General features: G+C 42.7%; 1 protein-coding gene across 1 annotated transcript; it reads left to right on the top strand.

Annotated features, from left to right (window-relative positions):
• Positions 1–60: 60 nt before the first annotated feature.
• LOC144229658 (xanthine dehydrogenase/oxidase-like) lies at positions 61–16,285 on the top strand (the record flags this gene model as incomplete). The annotated part of the gene is made up of 3 exons (XM_077761747.1): positions 61–252; positions 14,120–14,304; positions 16,098–16,285. Coding segments are annotated over exons 1-3 (553 nt in total), but the record flags the coding sequence as incomplete, so codon positions are not given.
• Positions 16,286–16,828: the final 543 nt, after the last annotated feature.

The following is a 16,828-nucleotide window of genomic DNA, read 5'->3' as shown; positions in this document are numbered from 1 at the left end:
GAATTTCAGATGGGGGGCCTTGGCCCTAATTGTGCCAGCACCTCCCTCTGACCGTGGGAACCAGAGACCAGGATGGGGAATTCAGCGGTGGATTGCTCTCTGTTTTCTCACAATGGCCGCTCTGTATCTGACTTTTGTACAGGCACCAGGAGAACGGTTCGGATGGATCACAACTTCTTCCCTGCTTACAGAAAGACCTTGCTGGCTCCGGAGGAGATACTGCTTTCCATCGAGATCCCCTACAGCAGGGAGGTGAGATGTTCAGCAGCGGCCTACATTGCTCTTACCCCAGGCAGGTTCCAGATGAGAGACCAGAGTCAGCCTCGGGGACCAACCTTAGCATCATGCAACATTCCCCCCCCGCCCTTCTTAATAGTTTATTGTCATGTTGGTATCCATGTAACACCCAGTGCTCATCCCCACAAGTGTCCTCCTCCATGCCCATCACCCCCCATCTCCTCCCCCCCCCAAACCCATCAGTCCTCACTTGGTTTTCAACATTCAAGAGTCTCTCATGATTTGCCTCCTCCCTCTCTCTCCCCCTTTATTTCTCCCCTTCTTCTTCCCCACACTCCTCCGTTAAGTTCCTCCTAATCCTCCTATAAATGCAAACATATGGTATCTATCCTTCTCTGCCTGACTTATTTCGCTCAGCATAAAACCCCCAAGGTCCATCCATGTTGCTACACATGGCCAGATTTCATTCTTTCTCATTGCCTTAGGTATTCCATTGTATAGATAAACCACATCTTCTTGATCCATTCATCCGTTGATGAACACTTAGGCTCTTTCCGTGTTTTGGCTCTTGTGGAGAGTGCCGATATGAACATTAGGGTACATGTGCACCTATGCATCAACACTCTGTATCTCTTGTGTAAATTCCTAGCAGTGTTATTGCTGGGTCCTAGAGGAGTTCTATTGTTAATTTTTGAGGAATCTCCACACTTTTCCAGAGGGGCTGCATCAGTTTACATTCCCACCAAAAGTGTAGGAGGGTGCCCTTTTCTGCACATTCTCGCCAGCATCTAGAGTCCTCTGATTTGCTCATTTTAGCTACTCCAAGTGGCGTGAAGTGGTATCTCAGTGTGGTTTTGATTTGTGTTTCCCTGATGATGAGGGACTCTGAGCATCATGTCATGTGTCTGTTGGCCATCTGGATGTCCTCTTTGGAGAAGTGTCTGTCTATGTATTCTGCCCATGACTTCACTGGATTATTTGTTTTTCAGGTGTGGAGTTTGGTGAGTTCCTTACAGATTTTGGATACTAACCCTTTATCTGATATGTCATTTGCAACTCTCTTTTCCCATTCTGTCAGTTGCCTATTAATTTTATGGATTGTTTCCTTTGCTGTGCAGAAGCTTTTAATCTTGATGAGGTCCCAATAGTTCGTTTTTGCTCTTGATTCCCTTTCTTTTGGGGATGTGTCAAGTGAGAAATTGCTGCGGTGGAGATCCAGAAGATTGTTTCCTGCTTTGTCCTCTAGGATTTTGATGGTTTCCTGTCTCCCATTCAGGTCCTTTATCCATTTTGAGTTTATTTTTGTGTATGGTGTGAAAAAATGATCTAGTTTCATTCCTCTGCATGTTGCTGTCCAGTTCTCCCAGCACCATCTGTTAAAGAGGCTGTCTTTTTTCCATTGGATATTCTTTCCTGCTTTGTCAAAGATTAGTTGGCTGTATACTTTTGGGTCCAATTTTGAGTTCTCAATTCTATTACATTGGTCTATGTGTCTGTTTTTGTGCCAATACCATACTGTCTTGATGATTATAGCTTTGTAGTAGAGGCTAATGTTGGGACGGTGATGCCTCCTGTTTTCGTTTTCTTCTTCAATATTACTTTGGCTGTTTGGGGTCTTTTGCGGTTCCATACAAATTTTAGGACAGTTTGTTCTAGTTTTGAGAAGTATGCTGGTGCAATTTTGATTGAGATTGCATTGAATGTGTAGATTGCTTTGGGTAGTAATGGCATTTTAACTATATTTATTCTTCCAATCCATGTGCATGGAATGTTTTTCCATTACTTTGTGTCTTCTTCTATTTCCTTCATAAGTTTTTTTATAGTATTCATCCTACAGATCTCTTGTATCCTTGGTTAGGTTTATTCCTAGGTATTTTATGTTTTTTTGTGCAATTGTGAATGGAATCAGTTTCTTGATTTCTCTTTCTGTTGCTTCATTGTTGGTGTATAAAATGCAACAGATATCTATACATTGATATTGTACCCTGCAACTTTGCTGAATTCATGGATCAGTTCTAGTAGGCTTCTGCTGGAGTCTGCCGGGTTTTCTATGTCCTTTTATTTCCTTTTGATGTCTGATGGCTGATGCTAGGACTTCCAGCACTATGTTAAACAACAGTGAGAGTGGACATCCCTGTCGTGTTCCTGATCTCAGGGGAAAAGCTCTCAGTTTTTCCCCGTTGAGGATGATGTTAGCTGAAGGCTTCTCATTGATGGCTTTTATGATGTTTAAGTAAGTTCCTTCTATCCCGACCTTCTCTAGGGTCTTTATTAAGAAGGGATGCAGTATTTTGTCAAATGATTTTTCTGCATCTATCGACAGGAGCATATAGTTTTTTTCTTTTCTTTTGCTGTTGTGATGTATCACATTGATTGATTTGCGAATATTGAACCAGCCCTGTAACCCAGGAATGAATCCCACTTGATCTTGGTGGATAATTATTTTTATATGCTATTGAATTCGATTTGCAAGTATCTTGTTGAGGATTTTTGCATCCGTATTCATCAAGGATATTGGTCTGTAGTTCTCCTTTTTTGCTGGGTCCCTGTCTGGCTTGGGAATCAGAGTAATTCTGGCTTCATAAAATGAGTCCAGAAGTTTTCCTTCGATTTCTATTTTTTAGAATAGTTTGAGAAGAATGGGTAGTAATTCTGTTTTAAATGTCTGGTAAAATTCTACAGGGAAGCTATCTGGCCCAGGGCTCTTATTTCTTGAGAGATTTTTGATAACTGATTCAATTTCCTCAGTTGTTATGGGTCTGTTCAGGCTTTCTATCTTTTCCCATGTGAATTTTGGTGGTGAGTGTGTGTTTAGGAATTTGTCCATTTCTTCTAAGTTGTCCAGTTTGTTGGCGATAGTTTTTCATAGTATTCCCTGATAATTGCTCATATTTCTGAGGAGTTGGTTGTAATCAGTTCATTTCCATTAGATTTTGTCTGTTTGAGTGCTCTCCTTTTCTTTTTGAGAAGCTTGGCGAGAGGTTTGTCAATTTTGTTTATTTTTTCAAAAAACCAATTCTTGGTTTCATTGGTCTGTTCAACTACTTCTTTGGTTTCTATATTGTTTATTTCTGTCCTGATTTTTATATTTCTATTCTTCTACTGGGTTTTGGGGGCTCTTGTTGCTCTCTTCTAGTTTTTTAGGTGTGCTGTTAGATTTTACACTTGCACTTTTTCTAATTTCTTGAAATAAGCCTGGAGCGCAATGTATTTTCCTCTTAGGACTGCTTTCGCCGCATCCCATAGAGTTTGGATTGTTGTATTCTCATTTTTCATTTGTTTCCATATATTTTTAAATTTCTTCTCTAATTGCCTGATTGGCCCATTCGTTTTTTAATAGGGTGTTCTTTTACCTCCATGTTTTTTGGGATTTTCCAGACTTCTTCCCGTGATTGATTTCGAGTTTCATAGCACTGTGTTCTGACAGTGTGCATGGTATGATCTCAGTTCTTTTATATTTATTGAGGGCTGCTTTATGTCCCAGTATGTGATCTGTCTTGTAGAATGTACCATGCGCACTTGAGTAGAATGTGAATTCCCTGGCTCAGGATGTAGATTTCTAAATATATCTGTCAAATCCATCAGGTCCAATGTGTCATTTAAGTCCATTGTGTCTTGATTGATTTTCTATCTAATTGATCTCTCCTTTGCTGTAAGTGGAGTATTAAAGTCCTCTGCTATTAGCACGTTCTTATCGATAAGACTGTTTCTGTTTGTGATTGTTTTATGAATTTAGGTGCGCCCATATTTGGTGCGTAGATATTTATAATTGTTAGCTCTTCCTGATGGATAGACCCTGTAATTATTAAATAATGCCCTTCTTCACTCCTTGTTACGGTCTTTACTTTAAAGTCAAGTTTGTCGGATATAAGTATAGCTACTCCAGCTTTTTTTGACTTCCTGTTGCAAGATAGATATTTCTTCATCCCCTTACTTTCAATCTGAAGGTGTCCTCCAGTCTAAAATGAGTTTCTTGTAGACAGCAAATAGATGGATTTTGTTTTTTTATCCATTCTGCTACCCTATGTCTTTTGATTGGGGGCATTTAGTCCATTTACATTCAGTGTTTTTATTGAAATATATGGGTTTAGAGTCATTGTGTCATTTGAGGGATTCATGCTTGTGGTGGTGTCTCTGGTATCTTGCGTTCCTTGCAACATTTCCCTCAGAGAATCCCCCTCAGGATTTCTTGTAGAGCTGGTTTAGTGGTGACAAATTCTTTCAATTTTTGTTTATGTGGAAAGACTTTTATCTCTCCTTCTATTCTGAATGGTAGGCTTGCTGGACAGAGGATTGTTGGCTGCATATTTTTTCTGTTCATCACATTGAATCTCTCCTGCCATTCCTATCTGGCCTGCCAAGTTTCAGTACATAGGTCTGTCATCACTCTGATAGGTTTCCCTCTGTATGTTAGGGCCCTTTTCTCCCTAGTTGCTTTCAACATTCTCTCTTTGTCCTTATGTTTTGCCAGTTTCACTATGATATGTCATGCAGATCGATTCAAGTCATATCTAAGGGGCGTTCTCTGTGCCTCTTGAATTTCAACATCTACTTCCTTCCCCAGGTTGGGAAGTTCTCTGCTATAATTTGTTCCAAGACCCCTTCAGCACCTTTCCCTTTCTCTTCCTCTTCTGGGATTCCTATGATACGGATATTGTTCCGTTTGATTATATCACTGAGCTCTGAAACTCTTCTTTCATGTTCCTAGATCAGTTTATGTCTCCTTTTCTCAGTTTCTTCTTTTTCTATATCACTTATTCTCCTTTCTGCCTCTCAATCCGTGAATTGGATGCCTCCAGTTTATTATGTATCTCATTTATCACATTTTAAAATTCATCACAACTATTTTAAATCTCCATAGTGTTTATAGCCATAGTTTCTCTGCTGTCCTCCATCTTTTTTCAGGCCCAGCATTTAATTTTATGATTATTGTTCTAAATCCTTGTTCAGTTATGTTGCTTATATCTGTTTTGAGCAGGTCTTTAGCTCTCATTTCTTCCTGGAATTTCTTTAGAGGAGAGCTCTTTCATTTTGTCATTTTGGTTAGCTTTCTGTCTCTTGTTAGTTTTTAAAGCTTGTTATGCTCTCTGCACCTGTGAGCGCCTGTACCAAAGAAGGCTCTTTGACTGTCCAGGGTCTGTCCATTCAGAAAGTGTTCTTTGAATGTTATCTCTTGGTCTCTCCTGTTGAGACCTTGGTTATTTTATTTTCCTACTTGTAGTGGTATTTGGGACTCTCCACCATGTGTACTTTGGCTTGTTTCTTGAGGTAGCCCTGGAGAAGAAATCAGACAGACAAACACACAGAGAATAGAGGCACACAGATGCACAGACAAATCCAACAAACATGCAAACTGAGAGGGAAAACGAAAAAGAAAATAGAAAAGAAAAGAGGAAGGAAGGAGGGCAAATAATCAGAGATAAAAATACATAAAAAAGAAAAAAAGAAGAAAAGGAAAATGATGAAACCCAATAGGTAAAGAACAGTTTAAAGCATTTAAACTATTTATTTCCCAGCTAGAAATAAATAGCCAGGTGTATGCAGTGCTGATGGAAGAGCATAGAGAAAGAAAGAAAAGACATGGTGGGGATGAAGCCAAATTGGAATTGAAATGAGCAGGCAGAAGGAATAAGAGGGTTTTTTCAAAGAGTGAAAGAGTGGAATATGGTTGGAAAAGAGGCAAAAGAAATGATGATGCTATCCAGAAAAACTGTATAGTCTGATAACTTCAGAGAGAAAGAGTTGAAAAGGTAGGTATGTGTAGAATTTACATCTAGAGAATGGATTACATGTGACTGTTCAAGCAAGCCAGTGACCAGAATTAATCAGGGCAGTGCATCCATGTTGGTCTTGCCCCGGCTCCAGGGGAAAAAAAAAAAAAAAGAGGAAGAGGGCAGCTCTCTAGCAGGGATGGGCGTGATGTGGTCCAGTGCATCCCGCGGGAGTCCTGCCTTGGTGGTTGTCAGGCAAAGAGTGGCTGTACCCCAGTCCCTTCTTGAACCAAGCATTGCAACTACTTATTTTGGGTATGTAAACTCTCTGTGCCAGGGGCGTAGACAAGGTGGCTGTGCTCTATATCCTAGGCCAGGCCTTGTTTCCAGATCTCAGTCTGTGCACCCCATTGAAATTGCCTGACATATAAACACTCAGTCGAGCCCTTCAGGGCCGTTTCAAGCCCCTCGCCTTCCCCCTGGGTATCGAGCCAGGAGCCACTGCTCCCATCTCCACTAGGTCGAGCTGGTGAGCGAGGAGCAGTTTCATCTGGGAGTCACCTGGGACGAGTACATTCTGCCTAGAGTCAGCTGGACAGCAGGAAACCAGGTCCCTCTTGTGTCCCATCGCCGAAACATAAACTCACAGGCAAATCTCTCTCTTAGATGTTTTAAGCCTTTCGCCTCCCCCCTAGGGATCCAGCAGAGCCAGAAGCACAAAGGCGCGGCCGCCAAGCGTCCACTCCAGGTTGAGCTGGCAAGCGGGGAGCAGTTTCCCTGGGATCGCCTGGGACACGTGCGTCCCGCCTAGGGTCAGCTGAAGAGCAGAAAACTAGATCCCTCTGTGTCCCAAGAGGAGGTTTTTCTCTTCTCCAGCAACAGGGACATTGTCTTGAGCAATTTTGCTCACTCTTTTCCCCCCCTAGACTCATTGCGGCTCCTAACAGAGGGGGATCGCCCCCCCCCGTGTCTCTGGTCCCAGCCCAATTTTATCTTCCCCAGTTTACACTCATGTAAGAAGGTTTTCTCAGTGGACTCTGTCTCCTTTTCCTCCCAAACTCCTGGATTCTGTAAGGGTTCCTATGGCTTCAGGCCTTCTCTGTGTGAGATATGGGGGCGAATGAGATGTATGGAGCGCCCTACTTCTCCGCCATCTTGCCCTCCTCTCAGCATCATGCAATTTTAACAAAGTCTCTGAACATTGTCTTTAAGCAGCCATATTTCTCTCTGGACAATGAAGACTTCCAGGTTAGGGGGCAGGGCGTGCCACGGACTCATGGCATGTGATCCTGGGCAAATCAATTCAGATTTCTGAGCCTAGGTTTATTCATCTGTAAAACGGGCACAGTGTTACCTACCGTGCAGATTATGGTGAGGATGGAAATCAAGAATTCATAAGGTTCACGGCAGGTGTCCGGAAAGCAGCGGGGTCTCTGTCTGGTAGCCAACGACATGATCTCAAGGATCACGTCCAGCTGCCAAGCATTCCTTCCCAGGTCAGGAGAGACCGGGGTTTGCATGCTGAGCGGAGAGCTGCCTGTAGGTCAGGCCCACACATGCTGATGAGGTGTTTATTTGCTGACCTTGCTCTAAGTTGGCTTGGTTGGCTTTCTGCTTATGGGTGGTTTCTTTGTCCTGTTCAGGCAGGTCTNCCATTTCTCCTCTGCTCATTCTGTCTCTCTCTCTCTTTTTTTTTTTTTTTACGAATTGTTTATTGTCAAGTTGGTTTCCATATAACGCCCAATGCTCATCCACACAAGTTCCCTCCTCCGTGCCCATCTCCCCTCCCCAAANATGAGTTGGAGAAGGGAGGAGGGAACAGGCTTAGCTCTGTCCAGTTTATATTTTGCCGGATAGGGACATTCACAAAAAACATTTCATGGGGGTCCTTGGGTGGCTCAGTCAGTTAACCTTCNTTCTTCAATTTCCTTCATAAGTTTTCTATAGTTTTCATCATACAGATCTCTTATATCCTTGGTTAGGTTTATTCCTAGGTACTTTATGGCTTTTTTTGTGCAATTGTGAATGGGATCAGTTTCTTGATTTCTCTTTCTATTGTTTCATTATTTGTGTATAAAAATGCAACAGATTTCTGTATGTTGATTTTGTACCCTCCAACTTTGCTGAATTCTTGGGTCAGTTCTAGTAGACTTCTGCTGGAGTCTGTTGGGTTTTCTATGTAGAGTATCACGTCGTCTGCGAAAAGTGAAAGTTTGACTTCTTTGCCAATTCTGATGCCCTTTATTTTCTTTTGATATCTGATGGCTGATGCTAGGACTTCCAGTACTATGTTAAACAACAGTGGTGACAGTGGACATCCCTGTCATGTTCCTGATCTCAGGGGGAAAGCTCTCAGTTTTTCCCCATTGAGGGTGATGTTCACTGAGGGCTTCTCATAGATAGCTTTTATGATGTTTAAGTAAGTTCCTTCTATCCCGACTTTCTCTAGGGTTTTTATTAAAAAGGATGCTGTATTTTGTCAAATGCTTTTTCTACAACTATCAACAGGATCATATGGTTTTATTCTTTTCTTTTGCTGATGTGATGTATCACATTGATTGATTTGTGAATATTGAACCAGCCCTGTAACCCAGGAATGAATCCCATTTGATCTTGGTGGATAATTCTTTTTATGTGCTGTTGGATTCTATTTACAAGTATCTTGTTGAGGATTTTTGCATCCATATTCATCAAGGATATTGGCCTGTAGTTGTCTTTTTTTACTGGATCTCTCTCTGACTTGGGAATCAGAGTGATACCAACTTCATAAAATGAGTCCAGAAGTTTTCCTTCAATTTCTAATTTTTGGAATAGCTTGAGAAGAATTGGTATTAATTCTGTTTTAAACATTTGGTAGAATTCCCCAGAGAAGCCATCAGGTCCAGGGCTCTTATTTGTTGGGAGATTTTTAATAACTGATTCGATTTCTTCACTAGTTATGGATTTGTTCAGATTTTCTCTCTCTTCCCATGTGAATTTTGTTAGTGAGTGTGTGTTTAGGAATTTGTCCATTTCTTCTATGTTGTCCAATTTATTGCCATATAATTTTTTATAGTATTCCCTGATAATTGCTTTTATTTCTGAGGGATTGGTTGTAATAAGTACATTTTTATTCATGATTTTATCTATTTGAGTGCTCTCTCTTTTCTTTTTGAAAAGCCTGGCTAGAGGTTTGTCAATTTTATTTTTTCAAAAAACCAATTCTTGGTTTTATTGATCTGTTCAATTGTTTCTTTGGTTTCTATATTGTTTATTTCTGCCCTGATTTTTACACTTCTCTTCTCCTACTGGGTTTGGAGTGCTCTTGTTGCTCTTCCTCTAGTTCCTTTACGTGAGCTGTTAGACTTTGCACCTGCGCTTTTTCTAATTTCTTGAAATAGGCCTGGAGTGCAATGTACTTTCCTCTTAGGACAGCCTTTGCCGCATCCCATAGAGTTTGGATTCTTGTATTTTCATTTTCATTTGTTTCCATATATTTTAAAATTTCTTGTCTAATTGCCTTATTGGCCCATTCATTCTTTAGTAGGGTGTTCTTTAACGTCCATGTTTTTGGAGGTATCCAGACTTCTTCCTGTGATTGATTTCAAGTTTCAAAGCATTATGATCTGAAAGTGTGCTTGGTATGATCTCAATTCTTTTATATTTATTGAGGGCTGCTTTATGTCCCAGTATGTGATCTATCTTGGAGAATGTGCCATGCACACTTCAGAAGAAAGTGAATTCCATCGCCTCAGGATGTATAATTCTAAATATATCTCTCAGATCCATCTTGTCCAATGTGTCATTCAAGTCCATTGTTTCTTTAGTGATTTTCTGTCTGGTTGAAATATCTATTGCTGTAAGTGGAGTATTAAAGTCCCCTACTCTTAGCACATTCTTGTCTATAAGATTGTTTCTTTTTGTGATTAATTGTTTTAAATATTTAGGTGCTCCCATATTCGGTGCATAGACATTTATGATTGTTAGTTCTTCCTGATGGATAGACCCTGTAATTATTATATAATGCCCTTCTTCATCTCTTGTTATTGTCTTTAATTTAAAGTCCAGTTTGTCTGATATAAGTATAGTGACTCCAGCTTTCTTTTGATTTACCGTAGCACGATATATATTTTTCCATCCCCTTACTTTTAATCTGAAGGTATCTTCCAGTCTAAAATGTGTTTCTTGTAGACAGCAAATAGATGTATTTAGGTTTTTTATCCATTCTGCTACCCTATGTCTTTTGATTTGAGCATTCAGCCCATTTGCATTCAGTGTTATTATTGAAATATGTGGGTTTAGAGACATTGTGTCCTTTGTGGGATTCATGCTTGTCGTGGTGTCTGTGGTATCTTCTTTCCTTGCAACACTTCCCTTAGAGAGTCCCCCTCAGGATTTCTTGTAGGGCTGGCTTTTGGTGCAAATTCTTTCAATTTTTGTTTATTTGGAAAGACTTTTATCTCTCCTTCTATTCTGAATGACAGGCTTGCTGGACAGAGGATTGTTGGCTGCATATTTTTTCTGTTCATCACATTGAATCTCTCCTGCCATTCCTATCTGGCCTGCTAAGTTTCAGTAGATAGGCCTGTCACTATTCTGATAGGTTTCCCTTTGTATGATAGGGCCCTTTTCTCCCTAGCTGCTTTCAACATTCTCTCTTTGACCTTATATTTGGCCATTTTTACTATGATACATTGTGAGAAGATCGATTCAAATTATGTCTGAGGTGAGTTCTCTGTTCCTCTTGGATTTCGGCATCTACCTCCTTCCCCAGGTTGGGGAAGTTCTCTGCTATAATTTGTTCCAGGATTCCTTCAGCACCTTTCCCTCTCTCCTCCTATTCTGGGATTCCTATGATATGGATATTGTTCCATTTGACTGTATCGCTGAGCTCTCAAATTCTTCTTTCATGTTCCTGGATCAGTTTGTCTCTTTTTTCTCAGTTACTTCTTTCTCTATAATGGTGTTTTCTAAATCACTTATTCTCCTTTCTGCCTCTTCAGTCCATGCATTGGACGCCTCCAGTTAATTATGTTTCTATTTATCACATTTTTAAATTCATCATACCTATTTTTAAGCTCCATGCTGTTTATAGTCATAGTTTCTTTGATATCCTCTATGCTTTTTCAAGCCCATTGATTACTTTTATGATTATTGTTCCAAAATCTTGTTCAGTTATGCTACTTATACCTATTTGGAACAGTTCTTTAGCTGTCAATGCTCCTTGGAATTTCTTTGGAGGAGAGCTCTTTCATTTTGTCATATTGGTTAGCTTTCTATCTCTTGTTAGTTTTAAAGACTTGTTATGCTCTTTGCACCTGTGAGCACTGCTGTACCCAAGAAGACTTTTTTACTGTCCCAGACCTATCCTTTCAGAAAGTGTTCTTTGAATGGTATCTCTTGGTCTCTCTTGTTGAGACCTTGGTTATTTTATTTTCCTACTGGTAGTGGTATTTAGGACTCTCCACCATGTGTACTTTGGCTTGTTTCTTGAGGTAGCCCTGGAGAAGAAAACAAACAGACAAACACATGGGGAACAGAGGCATACAGACGCACAGACAAATCCAAGTAACACGCAAACTGAGAGGGAAAACGAAAAAGTAAAGAGAAAAGAGGGAGGAGGGAAAACGAATAATAGAAAATAGAAATACATAAAAAAGTCAAAAAGAAGAAAAGGAAAAAAGAAGAAACCCAATTGACAAAGAACATATTAAAGGATATAACCAGATTTCCCACCTACAATTAAATAGCTGGGTGTATGCAGTGCTGGTTGAAGAACATAGAGAAAGAGAGAGATGACAGGGCAGGGATGAGGCAAAATTGGAAAATGAATGAACATGGAGAAGGGATAAGAAGCTTTTTTCGAAGATTGAAAGGGTGGAATATGGTTGAAGAGGTGATAGAAAGACACTGGTGTTATCCAGAGAAACTATATCGTCTGATTTCTCCTGAGAGAGAGATGAAAAGGTAGGTAGGTGTAGAATTTACATCTAGAGAATGGATTAAATGTGACTGTTTAAGCAAGCCAGTAACCAGAATTAATCAGGTCAGTGCTCTGATTAAAAAAAAGGGGGGGGAGGAGGGCAGTTCTTTAGAAGTGATGGGCGTGGTTTGATCCAATGCTTCATGTGGGAGTTCTTCCTTGGTGATTGTGGGGAGAAGAGTGGTGGCGCTCCAGTCTCTTCTTGAACCATGCGCTGCAACTCACTTTTTTGGGTGTGTAAACTCCCCATGCCAGGGGCGCAGCCAAGGTGGGTTGCGCCCTATATCCCAGGCCAGGCCTCATTTCCAAATCCCAGTCCACGCGCCCCACTGAAATTGACGTGGACACAAACTTGTAGAGGATCCCCTCAGGGCAATTCTGAGCCTCTTGCCTACCTCCTGGTTATTGAGCCAGAAGCCGCTGCTCCCATCTCCTCCAGGTGGGGATGGCGAGCAAGGACGGGGGTCGCCTGGGATGAGTGCTTCCTGCCTCGGGTCAGCTGGAGAGCAGGAAACCAGGTCCCTCTGTGTCTTGTCACCCAAAACACAAACTCGCAGGCAAATCTCCCATTTTTAAGCCCTTCCCCTCCCATCTAGGGATCCAGCTGAGCCAGAATCACAAAGGCCGGGTCGGTTCGCAGCCTCTCCAGGTTGAGTTGGCATGTGCAGGGAGTTGGCAAGCAGGGATTTGGTGCGCAGCGAGTTGTTATCCCAGGGATTATTTTGGAGAAGTGCGTCCCGCTTAGGGTCAGCTGGAGAGCTGGATACCGGGTCTCTCTGTGTCGCGAGTGGAGGTTTTTCTGTTTCCCAGAGATAAGGACCATGTCTTGAGCAGTTTCAGCCTCTCTCTTTCCCCTCTCACTCCCTACAGAGGGGGATCGCCCCCATCCCTCTGCGTCTCTGGTCCCAGACCGATTTTATCTTCCCCAGTTCGCACTCACATTAGAAGGTTTTCTCAGCGGACTCTGTCTCCTTTTCCTCCCAAACTCCTGGATTCTGTAAGGGTTCCGATGGGTTCAGGTCTTCTCCATGCAAGATATGGGGGTGAGTGCAAGGTACAGAGCTCTCTACTTTTCTGCCATCTTGCCCCTCCTCCTCTCTCAAACATAAATAAAGTTAAAAAAAATCTTCAAAAACAGAAAACATTTCATAAAAGAAAGGAGATTTTAATGCCCAGAATTAGGAAAGATTTATCAAGAAAGAACAGCTGCCTATCTGACACTGATGCTTCGTGACACCGCAGTAGAAACGTCTCTGTGGACTGGCACGGTCCTGTTCCAGAACCAAGCTCAGACTCTGGGCTCACCAGCCCAGGGCCGTGTCTGACATCGGGAGTCTGGACCAGCTGTATGGTCAGGAGAAGCCCCAATGGCTTCTTCCAACAGACGCTGTGGCCCGTCTGGATGTCCACACTGAGCTTCATTGTGTTTTCTCCAATAAGCCTTCCCTTCAGCCTCTGCTGTTGATGTTAATCATGATTTGTGGAGTCAGGGTGGGTTCAGACCTCAAGCAGAACGTGGCCCGAAAGGGCTTGAATCAGATGGTTCTTCCCTGGAAAGTCACTCACGCTCCCGACCTCTCCTGAAAGACAGGACCTGCCTGCACCCCAGGGGGAAATGTTTGTTCAAAGCACAAAGGCAGCTAGTGTTTCACGGTGTGATTCATTCTTTCAGGAAGCAAGGTTTCTACCCATAGACAATAGAGCAGTGGGAGAGACAAGCTAGAGAGAGCAGGCGCACAGGTGGCCGGCTGAAGGGGTGTTCCTAACACCCGGTGGCATCTCGTGGTGTCTGCTTGAGAGGCAGTTAGGTCGCCAGAGGTTTCGGCACAGCCTGAGAGGCTGGGTGGGCTCTGACGCTGGGCGCCGGGATGGGAAGCCTGGGGGCTGCGGGCCTCTGAGGAGCCTTTGTGAAAGTGTCTTTCCTCTTCCCAGCTATTGGTTGAGAGAACCCTGTTCTCCTTTTCCCTGACTTTCAATTTTCCTCACTCACAGGAGAAATCTCGACCCTTTCCTGGGTGGAGAACACTCTGAGAGTGTTATCTGGAACTCGTCCTGAGAATGGGACAGTGCTGGCCACATCTTTGAGTGCCACCAGCGGCCCCTTGTGACGACATTGTCCCCTCACCTCCCCTTTTACCCCCATGCTTCACACCATCTGCAGTCCTGGCCAAACAAGGGAGCAAGCGGGAACCTTTCTCTTATTTTTTAGGGTGAGTATTTCTCAGCATTTAAGCAGGCCTCCCGGAGAGAAGATGACATAGCCAAGGTGACCAGCGGCATGAGGGTCCTGTTCCACCCGGGAACCGTGCAGGTGAAGGAGCTGGCCCTCTGCTACGGCGGAATGGCCGACAGAACCATCTCAGCCCTCAAGACCACGCGGAAGCAGATATCCAAGTAAGAGCTGCCAGCAAAAGAGAGCCACCAGCGCTGCTCCGACTCCCATAGTACTGCCGCCATGACTACTGGGCTATTAGTGTCGCTGCTGCTACTGTGATTACTACTGCCGTTACCATGGTTACCGCTGTTGCTACCAGTAGCATGATTACTAATAGGATTGCTGTTGCTGCACTGGTACTACCATTGCTACAACTGCTCCGCTACTACTAGTACTACTGTTACTGCTGTTACTATATCCACAACTACTATTGCTATTACTGCTGTGCTTCTACTACAATTACTACAGCTCATACTACTCCTACCGTTACTGCTACTATTACTACTATTCCTGCTGCTGTCACTGCTGCTATTATTGTTCCTGCTATTTCTACTACCATTACTACTAGTCATTACTAGTCTAGTATTAGTACTGTGGCTACCACTACTGATACTACTGATACTATTACTGTGGTCTCTTCTACTAGTAACACTAGTATTGCTGCTACTACTGTTACTGCTGCTACTCCTGCTAGTACTACTGATAGCATTACTGCTGCTACTACTATTAATGCTATCACTAGCACTGTTGTTTTTATCACTACCATTACTATCGCTACTACTAATGGTAGTAGTATCTCCTTTGCTGCTTCTGCTACTTCTACTGCTAGTCATAGTATTACCGGTGCTATTGCTATTACTACTGCTCCTCTTTCCACTACTTCTACTATGACTTCTGCTCTTGCTACTAGCATGGCTGTTGCTTCCACTACTAATGTTGCTGTCACTGTTAGTATCACTTCTACTAGTATTGCTGCTGCTGCTACTACTATTGCTATTGCTACGACTGCTGTTACTGCTACTACACTCTTACTATGACTTCCACTATTAGTATGGCTAGTTTATGGCAGCTCTTGTACCAAGCATGTCCCTAACACTGTCCTCTGTAATCCTTACCATAGCCATATGGATAAGTAAAGCTTACCTTTGGAGCTTGGCTCTTTCATTCTAATTTCTGGCTCCAACACTTAACAGATGGGTCATCTAAGGCAAGCTACTTAATCTTTCTGGGCACCAATTTCTCGTTGGTAATTGAGTCAAAAATTTTCTATACTTTTAAGTTGAAAGGAAAAGTGATGTCTCATAAAAAGCACTTAGAACATTGCTTAGTGAATTATAAGGACTTAATCGATTTAATTATTATTATTTTGTGGTCTTTTAAAAATTGTGTCTATTTTATTTGTATTTTTATTTATTTGTTTGTTTGTTTATTAATTTATATTAGAGAGAGAGTGAGAGAGAGAACAAGAGTAGGGTAGAGAGGCAGAGGGAGAGAGAAAGAGTCTTAAGAAGTGGGGATGGCCTGAGCGGAAATCAAGAGCTGGATGATCAACAAACTGAGCCACCCAGGCACCCAAATTGTGCCTATTTTTATAGATGGGGAAACTGAGGGGCAGCTGGCTGGCTCAGTCAGTTAAGCATCTGACTTTGGCTCAAGTCATGGTCTCAAGGTTTGTCAGTTTCAGCCCGTATTGGGCTCTGTGCTGACAACTCAGAGCCTGGAGCCTGCTTCAGATTCTATGTCTCCCTCCCACTCTGCCCCTCCCCTGCTTTAGCTCCGTGTCTCTCTCTCTCTCTCTCTCTCTCTCTCAAAAATAAATAAACATTAAAAAAAAATTTTTTAAAGATGAGGAAACTGAAGCTCAAGCAAGTAACTTGCCTTAAGTTACAAAACTGTAAGTATCCAAGCCAAATTTTGAACCAAGTTTATTTGACTGCTACCCTGTGTTCTCCCACCTTCTGTTCTCTGGCAGCTTCTGGAATGAGGAGCTGCTGCAGGACGTGTGTGCTGGCCTGGCAGAGGAGCTGTCCCTGGCCCCCGATGCCCCTGGTGGCATGGTGGAGTTCCGGCGTACCCTAACCCTCAGCTTCTTCTTCAAGTTCTACCTGACAGTGCTTAAGAAACTGGGCAAAGAGAACCCAGAAGATGTGAGTGTGGGATGTGGGCAAGATTCAGACTCTCTGCAGGACTTTTGCTTGGGGATCGAAGAAGCCAGTCTGAGTGGGGGAGTACTGTGGACCAGGTGGTAAATTTGCTTCTCCCTTCTGATGTTTAAGGGCAGAGGAACCCTTGCTCCAGGGACACATAGCCCAGGGAACCACGTGGACATGGGAGCCAATGGGATGGTTGAGGGGCAGAACACCGGGCTGGGCATCAGCGATTAGGGTTCTGGTCCTGACTGAGTCATTACCTCACTTGAAACTTGAATAGGTCACAACTCTCTAACTCTTAGTTGGAAAATCTGCTGATCTGTGTGGTAGACCAGATGATCCTTTTGGCAGGCTAGCTGATACAACTGTGCTCTTGTAGTTAGAATGGGAATGTGGAGTGAGATGAGAAAGTAGAGTGTGGAATGAGAATGGAAGGGGGACTTGCTACAGCCAGGGGGATGGTGGTCACTGCAAGGGTGTGCATTATGGAGAGGGTGTGTCTGAGCGAGAGCCCAGCTCCCCATATTGACTCAGTGAGCATTTACGTCGCACT

Source organism: Crocuta crocuta, unplaced genomic scaffold (genome assembly GCF_008692635.1).
Source record: "Crocuta crocuta isolate KB4526 unplaced genomic scaffold, BGI_CrCroc_1.0 scaffold1022, whole genome shotgun sequence".
NCBI classification, from domain to species: Eukaryota; Metazoa; Chordata; class Mammalia; order Carnivora; family Hyaenidae; genus Crocuta; species Crocuta crocuta.
The sequence above is the reverse complement of the archived record's forward strand: the minus strand, read 5'-3'. Positions and strand labels throughout refer to the sequence as shown.